The sequence below is a fragment of the Alosa alosa genome, chromosome 2 (genome assembly GCF_017589495.1).
Source record: "Alosa alosa isolate M-15738 ecotype Scorff River chromosome 2, AALO_Geno_1.1, whole genome shotgun sequence".
Classification (NCBI taxonomy): domain Eukaryota; kingdom Metazoa; phylum Chordata; class Actinopteri; order Clupeiformes; family Clupeidae; genus Alosa; species Alosa alosa.
The window spans coordinates 11,768,853-11,788,582 of NC_063190.1; the positions used below are offsets into that span (position 1 = coordinate 11,768,853).

At 42.0% G+C, this 19,730-nt stretch overlaps 1 protein-coding gene across 1 annotated transcript; it reads left to right on the forward strand.

The window, feature by feature from the left end:
• Positions 1 to 4,510: 4,510 nt before the first annotated feature.
• Positions 4,511 to 19,124, forward strand: si:dkey-250d21.1. The gene is made up of 11 exons (XM_048235318.1): positions 4,511 to 5,033; positions 5,529 to 5,649; positions 6,467 to 6,568; positions 6,996 to 7,032; positions 7,562 to 9,390; positions 9,520 to 9,550; positions 9,689 to 11,454; positions 11,567 to 11,615; positions 13,916 to 15,720; positions 16,303 to 16,339; positions 16,473 to 19,124. Exons 1-11 carry the CDS (start codon positions 4,933 to 4,935, stop codon positions 18,017 to 18,019), a joined length of 7,425 nt encoding a protein of 2,474 aa, XP_048091275.1. The 5' UTR covers positions 4,511 to 4,932; the 3' UTR covers positions 18,020 to 19,124.
• The last annotated feature ends 606 nt before the right edge of the window (positions 19,125 to 19,730 follow it).

Consider the following 19,730-nt stretch of genomic DNA (forward strand, 5'->3'; position numbering starts at 1 on the left):
ATCATTATAATTAGATTATTGGTAATGGTGTGTCCAACACAAGCAAACAATCTTCTGAGGACAAAAGCTTCAGAGAAAGATATTTGGCCATATTGCAGTTACGTTCAAGTATGGTCCTGAAGACGTCAGTATGGTCCTTCAATTACTTCCTTGATCATATCAGCTGTCAATCACGTATGAAGACCGGAACATTTTCTAGAGAACAGTAACATATTTATTTATGTTTGATCGTGTTTTATTAAGAGCCTGATCCTACGTCAGTGGCTATCTGAGAAGACCTTCCACAGGATGCCATCAGCACAGCGTCATGGGAAGGAGTTTTAGGCATGTGGGAAATTCAGAACACCGCACCAAGAGTCCCTCCCATGGTTCCTTGTGACCTGCATTAGACAAGGACCCATCCCCATCAGACTTAAACTGGAACACCCAACCTAAGGGAACCAGGTGTGCAGCTGTTACACTTGCACCAAGAGAGAAGACCAATCCAAGGAAGTAAAAGAGTGAGAGATATGTACGGTAAATAACAATTATAATTGGGTGGGCAGAGAGTATGGGTGTTTTGCCACAGGGGTAAAAGTGGCACATAGTTGCTACATACAAGTACTGGCGAGCACACAGGTGAGTTGTGTAGCATCAGCTGTGATCTTAATTAAGTGGTCACCTTGAAGCAAGGATGAGGCCCCACTGGACCAACAAACATAGAGGGATCTCCTCAGAGATTTTGAGACGCCAGACAAGCCCATACATGCCGTATTCAAGACCAGGTGACAAGATGGGGGAGTTCTCAATGTCTTAGGGGGATATGTGTAGTAGATGCTGTGGAGCCCTAAGGTGGGCCATCCATGTTGTACTCTGGGTTTTCCCACACATACTGTACACAGAGAGAGAGATAGAGATAGACAGACCAACAGACAGAGAGAGAGAGAGAGGAGAGAGAACTTGAGAGAGAGAGAGAGAGAGAGAAGCTGTGGCAACACTGAAATAACCACAAATAACCACAATGAATAATGAATCAGGCCTAATGAAAGAAGAGAAAGGACTTTATGTCAATGCCTTTTTTAATGTTTACTGTTTGCAGCATGTTTTCGGTCCAAACAGTCAAACAGTCTATGAATGGATACATTCTCTTCATTGTTTCATATGGTGCCTAATTCAACGAAACACCTATGAAGGAAGGTGCCTGTTTGACAACCCCAGTGAAATGCTCTTGAAGGCTGTTCTGTTGGTGATGTTTTTATTAGTGATTTGTGATTTGTTTAGTGATTTTGGTTTTGACGGTAAATAGGCTTGGTTGTAGATTGGCCAACCTATAGCAAGAGGAATTTAACATCTCTCCTGTGTACATTGGAAATTACATTTAACTATGCAAATACATAGCCCATTATATGCCTGGTTGTATTCTCTGAAGTATATTTCTCAGGCGCCAGCTGTATGACTGATTCTTGGAACCATTCTCTTAACTTTCCCAGAAATCGTGTTGATTCACTGACGCAAAACAAACTTTTATGAGCTCCCCATTATTTGATTACCACTCGTCTAATCGAATCTCGCTTTAATGTGTTTCTCTATTAAATCTTGCTATCAAAGATTCACTTTCTGTCTCACTCGATATGACTCAGATTAACTATATAGGGACAGTGAGGGGTCACCTCGGAGAAATTCAGAGGGGAATCTCTGCCAAGAAACCGCTGAGTATCAGCTTGTAGGGCGATTAGGTGTCCATCAGGCGTGTTTGATACGATCCCTTGCACATCCCTTCTGATAACATTACTCCAGGATTCGACTATAATGGGTTGCCCCCATTCCTGATTCTGTCTAGAGTGTTCACTGGATACATAAATGTGAATAAATTGCCCTATGCACGGGTTCCTAAAACAATTATGTAAAACCTACAGTGCTGTGCATAAGTTTACATCCCCATGAAGTTGACTAAAAAGAGGAATAAAAAATTATCTTTTGGAAACTTAATTTAAAAAATGAGGATAAATCCAACCTTTAAGGACACCAATGTTATTTGTGAATGAATAATGTATCATAAATAAATAAATGTTCTTCCTTAAAATACAGAGGGTAAGTATATACCCCCTTATGTTAAATTCCCATAGAGGCAGGCAGATTTTTCTTTTTAAAGGCCAGTTATTTCATGGATTCAGGATATGCATCCTGATAAAGTTCCCTTGGCCTTTGGAATTAAAATAGCCCCACATCATCACATACCCTTCACCATACCTAGAGATTGGCATGGGGTACTTTTCATAAGATCATCTCTCAATGCAAATCAAACCAGCTTTTAGGCTAACTGAAATAAAACCATGGCATTGTGCATATTTTGGTGCATTTGTGCATATTTTGGTCATTTTCAAAGGAAAAAATGTTATGTGGGGTACCTAGTAGGAACCTGAAAATAAATTGACGTGGGAATAGTTCAGTATTTGATCATTTAAAGTCTCAATGTTGCATGTATGTTTCCTTCATACATATACATAATTACATTGTTACACCTCTGCCCCATTCCTGCTCCTGAAGAACTATATCTATCTTGTTCCTGAGGAGCTCTAGACCTAATTATCTATTGTATAGCATTGATACGTTGTACTCTAAACATCCATTGTATACTAAGTATCCATATATTGAGCTACTTCCACATAGATTTTCAAGTTATACTCATCACCACCACACATACCATTCAAGTCTTTTGAAAATTACAGAAAAATGCAAGCTTCCCAGCCATCCTTGATACCTGTGCCCATTATATATAAGGAAAACTCAAATATTGGCACATTAGTGGAAAAGCCTCTTGCATGTAAAGAAAATGATTGATACCAATATCAATATAATATCATAATGTCAATCTGTTTACACTTTTTTCCAAATCTAGGGCCTTATAGAAAATCAATAATAATACAGTAATGCCCAACCATTGCTTCCCAGATAATTTGGGAGTCATTCGGTACAGTTGTAGGGTAGACTGAGTACAGTTGAGACATGTGTACAGTTGAGACACCTTAAATATCTTGCTTGCACAGTAAGCCCAAGTTGTGATTTTTGCTATGCACATGCATATTAGTGCCCTCTTTGATCATGGAAAATTTGAAAGACACAAGTGTCTCCCATCCAAGGATATCGGCAAGTGTTTTTTTTCCAAAGTAAGAATTTCACTTCACCATGCACCTTCGACAATGAATAACTCATTACACTTATGTTACTGTTAAGCGTAACTGGTATCATTACAAACATTATTCTGTGTCCTAAAAACTGGCATATTTTAACCAACGCTAATTTAAATGAAATGAATGAATTTGAACTACAAACACTTTGCAATTGCTATGTTTTTATTTATTCAAGTTTCCAACTAACGGTTAGTTAACTATACATCATTAAAGATGGGTGTCTCAACTGTACCAGGTAGGTGTCTCAACTGTAGCCTACTCAGGTTACAGTTGAGACACAGTCAAGACAAAAAATGCACCTTATGTTTATGAGCTAATTGTGGAAAATATAAACTACTTATGGGTATTATTGATTTATAATATTTTAGTCTACAAGCTAAGGAAATGGCATGTGGAATATTGTGTGGAAAATCACTTCTTTTCAGTATCTATTTTTTTGTTTGATTTTGTGTGGGCAAAAAGTGTCTCAACTGTACTCAGTCTACCCTAAATAGGGGCAGCAGTGGCCTACTGGTAAGGGCTTCGGGCTTGTAACCGAAGGGTTGCCGGTTTGTAGGAAAAATGTGGGCGAGGGAAGTGGTTGAGCACTGCTCTTCCATGCCCACATCCACGGCTTGTGCAAGGCACCTAACCCCTCACTGCCGCTGTAGCAGGCCGCTCACTGCGTTGGGACCAGTGTGTGCTTCTTCACCTCACTGTGTGCTGAGTGTGTTTCACTAATTCACGGATTGGGATAAATGCAGAGACCAAATTTCCCTCAGGATCAAAAGAGTATACTTAAATAATATCTGGTGAAGCAACCTTTAACTAATTTGACACAGAATGACCCATAGGCTTTAGGCTAATCCACAATAGAAATGAGTTATACATCAATACTATTATGCAAGCCACAAATATCTGTTATGATTTGTATCAATGCAATCACAGTACAATGCAAAATAAATCTATTCAAACTTCTGTGCTCCACGGCAGAGGATCACATGCCAGTGTGCTGTTGTTGAGGAGTCCTGCAAAGCCAAATTAGCGGTGTGTAGCCTATGCCAGGTCGATACAACACAGGTTAAGTAGTAAGCCTAACCTACACAATATCACGGTAACTAATCAGTAGCCCAGAAAGGACACAAAAAAGCCTACAGTGTTACATTCAAATGCGTATTAAACTGTTGTATAAAGGTAGCTCAAACATTAGTCAACACTAATAGGATTCTTTCCAAGTCGAATCGCGTCCCCTAGTGTAGGCTAGAAGTAGGCCCTATCATTGAATGCAAACACGAAGGGGGAGTAGCCAGTACAATTTAGGACACGTGATTCCAAAAACCATTTTTCAAGTGCCTCGTGGTCAATGAAGGTTTTCATTCAAACGTAGATGGTAGTTTTGGTCAGATTGTTGATAATACAGACAACATTTACATTTTCGTAATTAATTATTTGCTTTATGGTGTGCTTTATAGTGCAGTTAAATATCGATAATTAGTCGTACCTCTGCAGATAGGCCAGAACACTGTCATTCAGACGAAGCGTTTCTACTTCCGCTACGCATTGGATTCCTTCCTGGTTGCAGTCGCTTGAACAAGCCAAACTAGACAGACCTTAGGAAAAAAATCAAGTTTTGCTTAATGAAGTCCTAAACTCTTAAAGTATTGGGGAAGTGATTGTTGACGCGCAGTTGAGCACGAAGGATTACAGCGGAGACGATCGGCCGCGTCAGCTATGTGTGATCTTGTGCGATGCAAAAATTCATTCTGAACCATTGAGTGAGTACATGCAGTCCAAAATGCCCGACTGCTGTGCCGCAGCGAATTGTAACCAGAAATCAGATCAGTCCGATATTGCCTTCTTTAGTTTTCCTCTGGATCCAGAAAGGTAAGATTTGTTTGGCGTATGCCTGATTTTTGCAATAGCGATTTGTTGGAATACTTTCCCCCTATAACCAGCTTTTGTAAAGTTGTTCTCCAAGTCGCACTTTTAGTAGCATGTTAGCTGTTTGCTAGCGTTCCTCATACACTTTAAAGGAATATAACGCCGGTTGGTTCATAAGTGGAAGTCTTGCAAGTTGTTTGCATAATCGTGGTTTCTTCTCTAATAGTTAAGATGGCTCTTAATCTATGCAAATATGCATTGTATCTTCTATGCTTATGTACATTTTTCAAAATCCTTTCATTTTGTAACCATCCCAGTAGGCTAGCTGAAATCAGTCCTCCCCCTCCCCCCTCCCCCGTCGGTGCACGGTGCACCTAATTCTAGTTTATCAGGGCCTTGGCCTTCTGTTAATTCTGAAGTAGGCTAGAAGTAGGCTACATTCTTTTACTTTACTGTATTAACAATATCATTGTTTTCTTCTCTTAAATTGCCGTTTAGATGTAAACAATGGCTGAATAATTGTCAGAGACCAGATCTTGGGACCAAAACCCCTGAACAGTTGCACCAGAGTTACAAGCTTTGTGCAAAACACTTTGATAGTTCCCTGTTGTGTCAGGAGGTAAGTACCTATCTATATTAATATTAATGATAATTTATTTGTATCTGCAGAGCAATGTTGATCAGGAGGTGAGCCAATCAATTTCACATTTGTTTTATTGTTGAAATACTCACACACACATTAATTTGTTCCCTTTGGTAAATTCTGTTCATCATAGTTTGACATGGCTGCGTAGAAACCTATCTAGCCCCCCCATCGTAAAGCCCCAACTTTATGCTTTTTTAGTAGGTCATCCGTGTTCATTCCACATCATTCTTTAATCTAAGAAATATAGATCTCAGCATTTACCCCCTTTTAACATGTTATGTGGTACAGTCGTACATGCAGAACATAAGATGCTCTTGGACCCATGCCACAGTTACTGTATAATTAGTTTTTTAGTTTGAAGTAACAATACACATCTAAATAGGCTTTGGTTTTACTAACTGCTTTCTTCAGGGGTTCATTATACTCCTTTTTGTTTCAGATATGAGTTGTAACTCATATCTGTAACTGACATATTATAAATATTTCTTTGAGTCATACTTTCATTTGCTAATGTTAAGTTCTGTGTGACCACAGGGTGTTGGGTTAAGGAGTCCACTTTGTCTAAATGACTACATGTTTTTTTCTGTTTCGGTCAAATCTGTTTGCACTTATTGCATCTGTTTGTGCTGCAATGACTGAAGCAAAATTATTTGTGAAATGTATAATTGTTTCCCAATATCAAGGCAAGGCTTCAACATCTTGAATGTTTGTGTCACTGCCCTGTAGCATGGTTTGAGAATTATGGATTTATTTGGGTATTTGAAGGATAAAATGTACATATGTCTTTCAGGGTAATGCCGAGGCTTTGAAGGATGGAGCTGTTCCTACTATATTTGACATCAAATTTAAACCGGAACCACAGACCTACAGAAGGAAACGTCCTGGAGAACCGGTGAGTCCCCGCCATGGAGGGACACCTAAAGAGTGCATTCCTGAGCTCAGCTTTAGCTTTATAAGTAAAATTGATAAAATAATGGTTAATGTATCTGTCATATGTCATTAACAATAAAAAGCAATTACATCAATATTTTAAGACTTAATATATTTTTTGTATATGTGAAGGAAGTCACTGATATGATTTGACATATGATTTAACTATGAGGGTGTGCCCTTTCTGCATGAATGCTTACATCTGAAAATTAGCTTGCTAATGCTGACAAATGACTGGTTGATAATTTGACACTGTGTATCTTACTGAAGCATTGGAAACTCACCTAGATGACTCCTCAGATTTAGGTTTGAGTCTGAATTTGGACCAGTCTGCCATATCAGTCTAATTTTTTTTTTGTCTAAAAACTTGCTGTAATGTCTTTCCATAGATTGCTGGAGAGCCTGGTGATGTGAAGAAATCTAAAGGTTTGTATTTACTCTACCATTTATATGTTGTATGCATGGATGTATGAGTGGATGTACCATGCTGCTGAAATGTAAAATCAGGGTTCCCACGGGTCATGGAATTTTAGAAAGTCTATTCCAGACATGGAAAGTCAGGGAATTTGATCATTCTTGGGACAAAGTCATGGAATATCAGGGAATTTTGTTGTAGCTGTTTAAAATGTACTTGCCAAAATACATTAAGATATATTTCCCTGCAGAATTGGTGTATATCTCGTTATTAACTTGTTTGAGTAGTTGTGGTTAGCCCAACTTTGTTTATTCAATGCCCATTTAATCATCTCCCACTCTAAAAAAAGTAAAAGATTCTTGAATTCTCTGTAGCTGCTCTGAAATCTTTGGTCGGTGTATTGTACCATTCATTATAGTAGATCATGGAGTTTCAGTTTTTTTTTCAGGGAAAGTCAGGGAAAAGTCATGGAATTTTACATCCGACTTAGAGTGGGAACCCTGTAAAATGTAAACAATCGCATTCATTCCTTTCCCACAGATGGTGACCTAGAGGACCTGAACTTGGAGATCAACAGGGAGGCTGGGGAGAACAGTGCTGGTTGTGAACCGTTGCAGGATGACATGGGTGCAAGGGATGATCCCCACTCAAAGGGCAAAGAAATCCTCAAGCTCTACTTCAAGGAAACGCTGGCTCTGACTGGCTTCAGCATTGGGAACAACACCTCCCTCAGTGTAGCTGGTTCACTGAGTGGCCAGGGCACCCAGCTGAAAACCAACCGCCTGTGCGATGAAAAAGTAGACAAGAAAGAGGTGATGAAGTTCGGCGAGGACCTCATGCGAGAGGAGATTCGGACCAGCCTGCGGCACGCCCGCTTCTTCTCCATCCTCCTACAGGACATGATCCGCATCGAAGGGAAAGAGCAAATCCCTGTATTTGTCCGCACAGTCACCGACATCGGCTTCCCTCAGAAGCACCTCATAGGGTTTTTGCCGTGCGATGTGGACTGCGAGAGTCTGTTCTACATGCTTCTGTCGGAGATCCGAAACAAGTGGGGCCTGAGGATGGAGCACTGTCGTGGGCTCACTTACCTCACCACAGGTGCTATTTGTCAGAAGATGAAGGAGTTATCCAGCAGGATATTGAGAGACTTCCCACAAGTCGTCCTGGCCCCGAGTGACCCGTATGCCTTTAACATGTGGCTGATCCGATCTATGCCCATGCTTTCCATCCAGAATGTGATGAGCGCTGTCGAGGAGGTGGCAGGCCTTCTGAGAGAGATTCCTCTTCTCTGGACTGAACTAGAGTTGAAGATCTTTTCAACCTACAGCCACATAAAAGGTGAAGTGGATCGGATCAAAGACTCTTGTCAGGGGCGCTGGGAATATGGCATCAATGCTTTCCAGACCATGCTGGATATCCTGGAGCCATTCCTGTCTTGCTTGTCAGGAACAAGCATGAAAGTTGAACTGGAATCCAGACCAGACACTGCCGAGCAGGTGGCGAAGCTGAAACAGGTGCTGAGAAACTTCAACTTCATCATGACACTGGTGGTGCTGAAGAACACCCTTTGTTGTGTCAGCATCCTCAACCCAAGTCTCAGGGGAACAATCAGCATTAGCAGCACGTTACAGTACACCATCTCCAATGCCTTGAAACTACTCAACAAGTACTTGCAGGAGATCGCCATACACCACAGGAAGTGGTTTTCTGATGCAGTGGGCCGGGCAAAGAAGTTAGGTGTAACAGTCGCTTTGCCAGAGGACGCCACAGAGAATTCCCAAAATGCAATTGAGTCCCAGGCCTCCCTTGAGGATTACTACAGGGAGTCGCTGTGCAGGAAGGTTTTGCACTACCTCGTTGATGAGGTCAAAAGGGTCTTCAGCACAGAGATGGTGAGAATCCTGCGCTGGTTGTCACTGGTGCCATCCTACATGGCAGATCATAACTTTAGCATTCGCAGAGATAAAGTGGCTGATGCAAACTTGAACAACCTGTCGCGGCCAGACACCTTCTATGATGAGCTGGGATGCTGGGAGGTCAAATGGAGACATGCCAGCAAGCGAAGGATCCTGCCAACCACGGTGTTCGCGACGCTGAAAATACCTGATATCGGGTTCTACCCAAATGTTCAGAGCCTGCTGAGAGTTCTGGGTACGATTCCATGTGTGAACGCAGAAGCTGATGTTTACGGGCAGTATGACATGGTACTGGACCGTTACCACACTTACATGAGGGAAACTCCTGCGGATCAGAGACTGTGCAATACAGCGTTTGTCTATGTTAATCAAGATGTGCATATGAACATGGAAGCTATGGTGGAGTCCTATGTTGAAAAACACCCAGACATGTTGCAGTTATTGGAGATGGTAAATAATTTAACAAATTTTTTTTTTATATATTTATTTATTTTTTTTTTTTTATCATTATTCAAAGATGTTGCAATCAATGCAATTCAGTTCAGTGGCCTTAATTTTATCATTGTGCTTGTATTTCAGGACAATGAAGTAATGGAGACTGAACCTTCAGGTAAATACGTTTTTAATATTTTCTGTGGAAGCTATGTGCCCTTGCTATATTTTAAAATGTTTGTGTGTTGTTTTTCTTGTTGACATTTTTGTGTTCTTAGCCTTACTCTATTCTAACAAAAGTTCATTCATTTTTTAGCACCTGAGAATGATGGAAATGGTGATGGAGAAGAAACGCAAATGGTGTTATCAACAGTAGACATGGAAAGACCTAAACAGACAGATTGTTCCGAAACCAACAAGGAAGCTCTCAAATCAGCCTTACAATCAGCAGTGACCGCAACCTTCAGTAGCCACAACAAGAAGTGCAAGGGGTCCACTGATGAGTCGGAGTCTGGGACGGAGTATGTGTCCAAGTCCGAAATGAAAGAAGTCCTCCGGGTGTGTGAGGACGCAGTTAGGGAGGGCATTCTTTCTGAGGTAGGCAACTCCTTCTTCTCCCTCTTCATCGACCGCATTGTCCGAATGGGAGAAGTGGACTATCTGCCCCTCTTCCTCAGGTTTGTTGACAGTTTTGACGTCATGCGTCTTGAGCTGCTGGGCTTTGTGGAGACAGATCTGGACTGCGAGACCATGTCCGAGCGGCTTTTTGATCTGGTCACTAGTGAGTGGCGGCTGGACCTGAAGTACTGTAGAGGGCAGGCATACTTAGGTTCAGGTGAGGTCTCGTACAAACTCAAAGCCTTTGCCTGCAAAGTCCAGGAAAAGCACCCACTTGCAATTTGCTCCTACAGCTCCTGCTACTCCTTCAACACGTGGTGGTCCAGGTCAATTCCTGTTTCCTCAATTACAAGGGCGCTTGATGTACTAGAAGAGGTCATGTTGTTTTTTGGCAGTACCCCTGCATTAGAGAAGCAGCTGGACCAGGTCATAGGTATCGGCCTGAGGGAGAGCTTTGAGAAGATCCACGAGCTTCAAGGCAAATTCTGCTCTGTTTGGATGGAAAAGCACGATTGCTATGAGGTCTTTGTGCAAATGCTGGAGCCATTGGTAGAGTGTCTTGAGAAGATCCACCTCAACAAACCTCAACGCTGGAAGGTTGCAGAGTCAAACAAAGCTGGTCTTCTGCTTCGACTACTTCAGGACTTTGATTTCATCTTGCCCATGGTTGCTCTCAAGAATGCTTCCTCCTTCACCAGGGAGCTTAGCGCAGGGTTGCAAAAAGACCACTTCAGCGCTGCCTCACAGCTTTGTCAGATTAGTGGCATCGTAGCCACCCTCAATAGGGTGAAAACTAACATCAAAGTTTTCCACCAGAATTGGTTTGAGGAGGCCTGTGCCCTCGCACAGAGTCTGAGAGTGCAGATTAAATTACCCGATAGTGCAGCTGCATCAAGGGATGGAATGGTCAAGCCTGCGACATACTACAAAGAAATGCTCAGTATGCCCCTGGTTGACAACCTCATCAGTGCTGTAAAGGACCATTTCTCAGATGACCACAAGGAGGCATTGAACTTCCTGTCACTTGTGCCGTGCTCAGTAACTGTGAGCTATATGTTTGAGATCCTCAAATCAAAGCCTCCTCTTTACATCAATGACCTGCCTGACCCAGACAACTTTTCCACTGAACTTAGCTGTTGGAGGGTGAAGTGGAAGACCAAAATGGTGGCAGTCACCATACCAGATACTATATTTCAAACACTAAGACTGCCTGTTATGCAGTACTTTGCCAACATTGCTACACTTCTGAGGATCATGTGTGTCCTACCAAGCACGGCTTTGGAGTTTTGTGGTGAGACGACTTGCCACAGTAAGTACCAGGACTATCTGAAAAACACTGTCAGTGCAGAAAGGACTCCATGTTTAGCCATGTTGCAGGTTGGGACCAACTTCAGCAGGGATCTGGACAGGATGGTTGCACAGTGCTTGAAGATTACACCCAAGACCTTAGAGGGCATTTGTCTTGTAAGTTTAATAGTAACCCTTAATTTTTTTTCTTTGCTCATAATTGCAATGTCTGGTGTCATGAAAAAAATGCCTGTGGGTCCGTGTCCTAAAATTTTCTTTCTATCCTCAGGATCAAGAATCAAAAAATATCATGAAGAATTCTGAGATCAATGCTGCAGGTAAGACTATGATTCCTAAAAGTGAGTTAATTATGTAATGAAATGCACATGGGTAAATTGTGATATTAGCTTTTCTGATGGATTATGCTTTATAAACTGCACTAGTAAAACAATTAAGTTTGATAAATTGGTTATCCTATCTCATATTCTGGAACATTTGTTATCAAAACATAATCATAGTTTGACCCATACATTTCATGATCACATTAAATAGATTATAATGCACAGTACCCTCCAGAATTATTGGCACCTTTGGTAAAGTTGACTAAAAACGGGTATAACTAATAATAATTTGGTGATTTTATTGTAATCTCACAATGAAAACAATGAGAAAATCCAACCTTGAAGGGAAGCAATTTTATATTTACAGTTATTGCCACCCCTAAGAAATCTTGTATACAAAATTTAGCAAAAGCATTTTTTTATTTATATTCAACTTATTTAGTTAATCAGAGTGTCTGTGAACTTTCAGAAGTAGTTCATGACTAACTTTATTTTCATACCTTAGTGAAAAAGAGAGACATAGGCCAAATCCCCTAGTCATTTTTCACATGGGAAAAATAAGAGAATACACTACATTTGAATAAAAAGAAAGTCTGTAGACATTTGTAAGCCAGGGAATGGTTAAATGCACATATTTACAGTTGACATTAACAGTTAACAATAATTAAAAGATTCTAATGTACAGTATGGAGGATGATAATAGAGGAAACACCTTCCATAAGAACCACTGTTGAGGAGTTCCAGAAAAAGGTATCATCTTGGGGTCAAGTCCCCCAAAAAATCAATCAATTCATCAAGCCAGGTGAAACCGATCCTGGATAAGTGCGCGCTCATGGCTCCCTCAAATAGACCCCGGCACTGTTCACTGATTCACCATGGCAACTAGTGGCTTCATTGCTTCTTCTACGGTGTAAAGTAGGTAGCGATACTACAGCAACACCTCTGTTTAGGAGAATATTGCAACTAGTGTCGCGACCACCACGTGCGAGTAGAAATGGTTACAGCGCTCCCGTGACGTCACATTGTCGCACAACAGGTCGGGAATGGCGAGTAGCCTATGTAAAAGACATAATTAAAAAGAAAGGCAACACCGTCACAGTGATGAAGCGAAGCAATCTTCCCTGATGATGACCGTGGTCGGCTGGTGAGGGACCAATATGTCTTTAATTAGTTAATATGCGTGCTTTACATTTCAGTTAAATATGTCCTGCAATGGCAGAGGAATTTAGTTTTTTTTCTCTGTGGCCCTAATATTTTGTCATTTTATGTATAGCCTTATAGTCTATGGGAAACTCATCTAAAAATCATCATTTATCCAATATTATTGTAATTAATGATCACAAACGTTTAAATAATGACAGTGGGTCTAGTTATATGTGATAACAATGTGTAGTGGAATAACTAATGGTTTTCGTTTGTGGTGACTGCTGACTGAGATACGGGATGAGATTAAATAGATCCTGGAACTTAGCCTGGTCTGGAGCAGGCTAGCTCCACATAATAAATCTCCATGATAACTTATGCCATAACATATCCTACTGCCCCCTATCCCGCTTTTGTGCAACCGTATCAGATAAATGAGCCTCATGAGAATTATGGTGGAGGGGCTATGATATTGTGGGGCTATTTTTATTCCTAAAGGCCTCGGGATCCCCATTAAGGTGCATGGTATCACAAACCCCAGGAAAAACCTGAACATTTTGAATGGAAATCTATCAATCTCTGCCAAGCCACTAAAAGTGGATCATGATTGGATCATTCATCAGGTCAATGAATCAAAACAAACATCCAGATCAAAACAAAAATGGTTTACTGAACACAAAATCAAGCTTCTGCTATTGCCATCTCAGTCCCCTGATCTAAACTCTATAGAAAAACAGTAGGGTGGGTCAAACAGGAGAATGCACAAGTGTACACAACATGAATGGTCTTAAATGCCTTAGTTTGTATTCTTCAACTTTATGGGGTGTCATAGAGGAATATTATGAGCTGTTTTATTGTCAAAGGGAGGCTTAAAGGTGAAATCCGGCGAGTTCTCACCTAGATGGCCAATTCTCGAGGTCACAGAGGGGAAAAAAAACCTACAGCCAGACAGCTACAGCGCTACACTCTAGGGGCATGTCCATGAGCTCCCATTTTCATTGTGAGATTACAATAACTCACCAAAAGATTATTATTTTTTTTATACCTGATTTTAGTCAACTTTACTGAAGGTGCCAATAATTGTGGAGGGCACTGTATGCTTCTGGGAAATAAAAGGAATTGTACTATAATGCCTCATTGCATTTGTTTCACAGTTGAGTACAACACAGAGGATGGAGAGGAGTTTGAAACTCACCTTACCACAAATGTAAAAGATGAGCAGGGGCTGCAGGCAATTGATACAAATGGGCACTCTGGAGACAATCGGATGAGCGCACGGAGACTCTTTCACCAGGCAGCACGTCTAGCCAGGAAGGGCACATTGCTTTCAAGCCTCCCAAGGGAGGATCAGGATGCCCTGACTGAGGAGCTAAGTTTGTGCCAGTGGTCGCAGGCAGATGATGAAGGCTCCATCATAACAGACCAGGAGTTCCTTGAAGGCATTGTCAAGTCTATCCGTGAAGCTATCCTTGAAGAAGTACATGAGTCCCCTTTCTTCTCAGTCATCATTGATAAAGTGGTCACAGTTGCTCTGAAGAGGTACTTGCCCGTGTTTGTGCGATATGTTAGTGACTACACACCAAAGGTAGAGCTGTTGGGTTTCCTTCCCTTGAGTGACAACTGTCAGGGAGATTCTCAGGCCAAGACCCTTTCACAGACACTCACTGATGACTGGGGATTGCAAATGAGCAGCTGCCGTGGCCAAGCATACATGCGATCAGGGCCAGAGTGTCAAAGCCTCAGGAAATTGTCGTTGGACTTTCTGGAGAGTTACCCTCTTGCTGTGGTCACACCCAGCGAATCGTGTGGACTGGCCCATTGGCTGGCAGGAAGTCTCCAGTGTGACCAGATATCATCCCTCCTTGGCATTGTTGAAGACCTGCTGCAGTTTTTTGCCCAGTCGCCGACACTGGAGAGCAAGCTTGCCGAGACAGTTGATGGGCTGCTGAATACCCCTCGCGAGGCCTTTGAAGACAGCCCTGAAACCTGCTGCTCCAGATGGAGGAAGAGGGAGGACTTCTTTGACGCCCTCGTGGACACGTTGGAGGGGATTCTGAGTTGTTTGGATTCTGTCAATGCTAACAGTGAGGGCATTTGGAGCAGCACCATGGCTCTCCACGCTGGCATCCTTGCCACGGCCATTCGAGGGACAGAGTTTGTGGTTACATTGGTGATTCTCAAGAACGCTTGCTCCCCACTGAAGAACTGTAGCACAGTATTCCGCTGTGGAAACCCTGCTGACATTATCTGTGAGCTGGAGAAGATCCCACTCATCATAGAGTCCCTCAACAATATGCTTGCAAATGTCGATGCTGTGCACTCTGTTTGGTTTGAACAAGCCATACAGATGGTCACCAAAGTTTCTGGCTTGGTCATTTTCGCCGAGATGGCAGGTCTGGCCCAGTCACCTGAGGTTCACTACCGAGAGACAATCACCTTCCCTGTGCTCACAGGTCTGATTGAGGAAATGAAGTACAACTTCTCAGACGACCACCTGAAAGCCCTGAAGGTGCTCTCTCTGCTTCCCACTTGCGGCCCACCACCGGTGGTGCCGGAATCGCCTGATCAGCTCCACATCATCTTCCAAGACGAGCTTCCGGAACCAGACACGGCTGAACAAGATTTCAACACCTGGGCGACGGCATGGAGAGAGAAATACCAAGAGTTCTCCCCGCCGGCTTCTATCTCAGAGACACTTGTCCACACTGAATCCAAGAGTAACCCCAACGTGACCACACTGCTGAAGCGGGTGGCCGTCCTGCCGAGTGTCAGCATGGAGTGTGACCTGATGAAGAGCTCCCTGAACTCCCTTAGAGTGCTGCTCAAGAACACAGTGTGTCGGGGCAGCCGGACCGACACAGTGATGCTGCTCAGTCATCGGCCTGTGTTTCACCTGCTGGAGGAAATCATTGACAAGTGCATTGATGGTGAACCAGAGAGTCAGTCATATCTTACAAAGGTAAAAGACTTTGAGCAGACACACAGACCTTTTAGTTCATATCTACAAATATTACATATTTTTAGGTTATTAATTTTGCAGTCAGCAGTTGTTGTACCTGAAATGTGGTCAGCACCAAGATATTTGGTGTCCAGTTTTTTATTCCTTGACATTGTGGCAACCTTATGGCGCAAACGGGTAATAATGCTCAATGATTCCCTACCCTATTTAGCTTAATGTAGACAATGGCAAAGTGCCAAAGTAATGCCACTTACAACTGACTTTCATGTCAGAAAACATCAGATCATATACAGTGATGTGAATTAATAATATCATATTTTTGGAGTTGGTACAAGGCTCTGTTTATTTTTAGCTACCCCAGCATGCAGAACTGCACCAAACTTCCAAAATATGAGATGACTTTAGAATCTGAGTGATTTGTTCTGGTGAAAACAGAACACAATCCTCGAAATAACACTGTAAATCAGTAAATTGGGATTCAGCTTCATTAATAAGCTGATATTAGCCCTCATCAGTAGTATGTTTACATTGAATTAATTTTAATCATCATGTCTTGTATACTGATTGTTATTTTATCCATAGGTGAAGCAGAGAATTGACAGTTTTAAACTGAAAAGTGGTAAGTCTTACATATTGTATACATTTTCAAATTACAGTTTAGAATGTTACCATATTGTACATTGCATATTTTTTGAAAGTATACTTAAATGTTCTCTGTAATGTTTTACTTACTCCGTCCTCTTTCCTCACAGAACTGACTCCTCTGGAAACCAATGGTTCTTGTAAACCAGAGGTGGACATTGATGGATGCCAAGTGAAGGTGAAAGATGAACATCCTGTCATTAAGATGGAAGCGGCCTCTGAGAATAGTGTGGTGCAGAGACCAGTCTTCTCCTTCTACAGCCCCTCTGTCCGAGAGGAAATCCTCAAAGAACTTTGGGATTCTCAGTTCTTCACGGTCATCATTGAACAGGATGTGGACATTGATTCTGAGCCGCATGTCCCGATCTGCATCAGGTATTTGGACAAACAGGACACCCAGTGCGAGGAGTCTCTAGCTTTTATTCCAGTCAGCACCGACGTCAAAGCTTTTGTAGATTGCCTGGAGGCAGTCCTGTCAGAAAAGTGGGGGCTAAATATGGCATTCTGTCGGGGGCTCTCCCTGCTGTGCACTGGTAGCGTGGGGGCACAGATGAAGATGGCACTGACCTTATTTTCCCAGAGGTACTCTCAGGTGATCTGCACTCTCAGCTCTGCCGTTTCCCTCAATGTGTGGTTGGCACGAAGCTCTCCTGTGGCCATCATGGGCACCCGAGGGCACCTGTCAGAGGAGCTGCTGCAGTGGTTCACTGCAGACGTCCAGCGTCAGGCGAGGCTAGAAGACACCATCGTGTCGCTGTTTGTGCTGGACGAGGCCAAAGGCAACGAGCTTCGGGATAAGTTGAACTGCAAACACTGGGAGCGCAGTCACAACACGCTGGATTTTATGGTGGACATCCTAGAGGCAGTCACCCTCTGTCTCGGAGAGATGAGGCACGGGACGAGTGGCCAGGAGAGGAGAGACGTGCTGCGTTTTTACGACAAGGTCCAAGATTTTAAGTTCATATTCACAGTGGTGGCCTTGAAGAACATCTTGAACATCACCAAAAACACAAGTCAAGGTCTCCTAGGAAAGCCTTTGGACATGTTGAACGCTGTAAACAACCTCCCTGTACTGTCGGTCATGCTTGATGAAGTAAAGATGAACTTGGACTCTTGCCATCAGACTTGGTTCACAGAGGCAGTGACATTAGCCTCGAAGCTACAGATTCACTTGCTTCACCCAGCACTGCTGGAGCCTTTGAGTGGGCATTACAGAGAGGCCGTAAGCCGAGTGGCTGTTGAGAAGGTCATCACTGAAATCGGCGAGCTCTTTCCAGATCACATCACGGACGTCATGCGCTGCCTGCAGGTTGTGCCTTATGTCCTGTCCAAAACTGGGGACAACTGTCTAGACGTGGGCTTGGTCAATATGTTCAGGGAGGACCTCCCTGACTTGGCCTCGTTCTCCGATGAGGTGCAGAAGTGGAAAGCCAAGTGGACAGACTCGATGGGGGCTCACTTGTACTTGCCCAGCACTGTGCTGGACACCCTGAAGGTGTCGGACATCATGTCCTTCAGCAACGTGGAGATGCTCCTTCGGATCCTAGTGGTCTTGCCCTTCTCAAGGAGGGAGAGCACATTCAGGCAGGGGAGGAGAGCCCTGCAGGAGTTCATGCAGCAGTCTCAGAGAAAGCTGTCCGAGCTGCATCCGTTGTAAAGGAAAGGGTCTGCTCACCTGACCCCATGGCTATGCTGTGACTATTAATTTTTTGTACTGCTGAGTTTGAAATCTATAGCCACTGTACCCCCTGTTATTGTAGATCAAAAATGCAGTAGATATGTTTAAAAAAAAAAAAAAAAAAAAAAAGTGAAATTGAAAAGAGTAATGTAATTTTTCCCCTCTTGTTGGGTTTGCCAGTCTTTTCTGGTTCTTTCTATTTCAGTTTTATGTCAATGCTGTCAATTTGAAATTTCCATCTATCTTAGCGGACTGCCTATTGGGACCAACGTCTTGCCAAAAAGAAAGAATAATATTAATAATAAGTTTCCCTCTGAGGACAATAAACGCTTGTGTGCCTTCATATAAAATCCTACCCCTAGCTCATGAACGCAGAGGGGTGGGGTGTCTGGAATGACGGACTGTTCCATCAGGCTTCATTGCGGGAAGTTTCGTAGTATCTTGAGGAACTTTTAAAGAACTTTTGTTGCATCATTTCTGATTGAAATCTTACTGAAGTCATTACACTCTCATACATCACTGTCAGACTGCAAAGTTATTTCACAAAGCTGTATGAAGGTCTCCTTTGGCACAAATATGAAATGTTTAGTATAATTTAGATGTCTGTTTTTTTTTTTTTTTTCATTTTAGATCAGAGTTTTATTGCAAGATGTTGATCTTTATCATCACACTTTGGTGGATGCTGGAAGTCAAGATAAAAGCTAAAAACAATGTTTGGATGAACATGCAACAGTTAAGGAAGATGGGGAGTGGCACCATGAAAGTGACTTTTAAAAAGATTAAGGCTGATTAAACTAAACAACATTAATGACCGTGCCAAATCTTTCGATAGAAATCTTAAGCACATAAGCGCAAATCAGCAGCTAGATTATGAATGAAGTGATTAATATAGCGGCACTGTCTTATGTGGTTTGATATACGCATGCATTGTTTTATGCTTTTATTTTATGTTTTTAGTCATTGTTTTGGCTCACGGCATCCATCATACTAGGCCCCTCTCAAAAACAAAACACGACACATTCACATATATACACACACATATATATATATATATATTTGTCAAAATAAAATTATTCAAACCATGCTTATGTCATTTTCTTCTGTGATTTATTTGTACTGGTATATTTTCTTTCCCTGCACAGATTTTTGTCATGAAGTTGAAATTACACAAGGTGGTGCTATTCACTCAGTAACTTCTGGGTCTGCTTAGTACAGGTCCCAGGTCCTTGCTGAAGTGAGTGGTATTACTTGTAGGCTGCTTAATGTAATCACGATTCATTACTGTATCCAATGTCAAATGTACTCATCTAAAAAAATGTAAAATATTTGTTATGGTTAACTGTAAGGTTGTAAAATTGAGGGAAATTCAGAATGAGGAGTTAAGAGAAAGATTCGAAGAGTTAGTGTTTTTCTCTCAGAGAAAATTGATGTTTAAAGTGTTTAGAGGATTCCTTTATTCTTGAAAATGCTAAATAAGTTTGAAACGGCTTGTAGCTAACATTTCTTTTATCCCAGAAGCCTTGATGTCAAGCTGAACCACTGCAGCTCAAAACTCTGCAAATAGCTTAACAAATAAATAAATTATTAATTAAATAGCATCACTGTGAAACTGGAAACAGTTTCTGAGCCCAAGAGATTCCATATCTGCTTCTGGCGATCAAATTGGCATGATGTCCAGTAGAAAATGGAT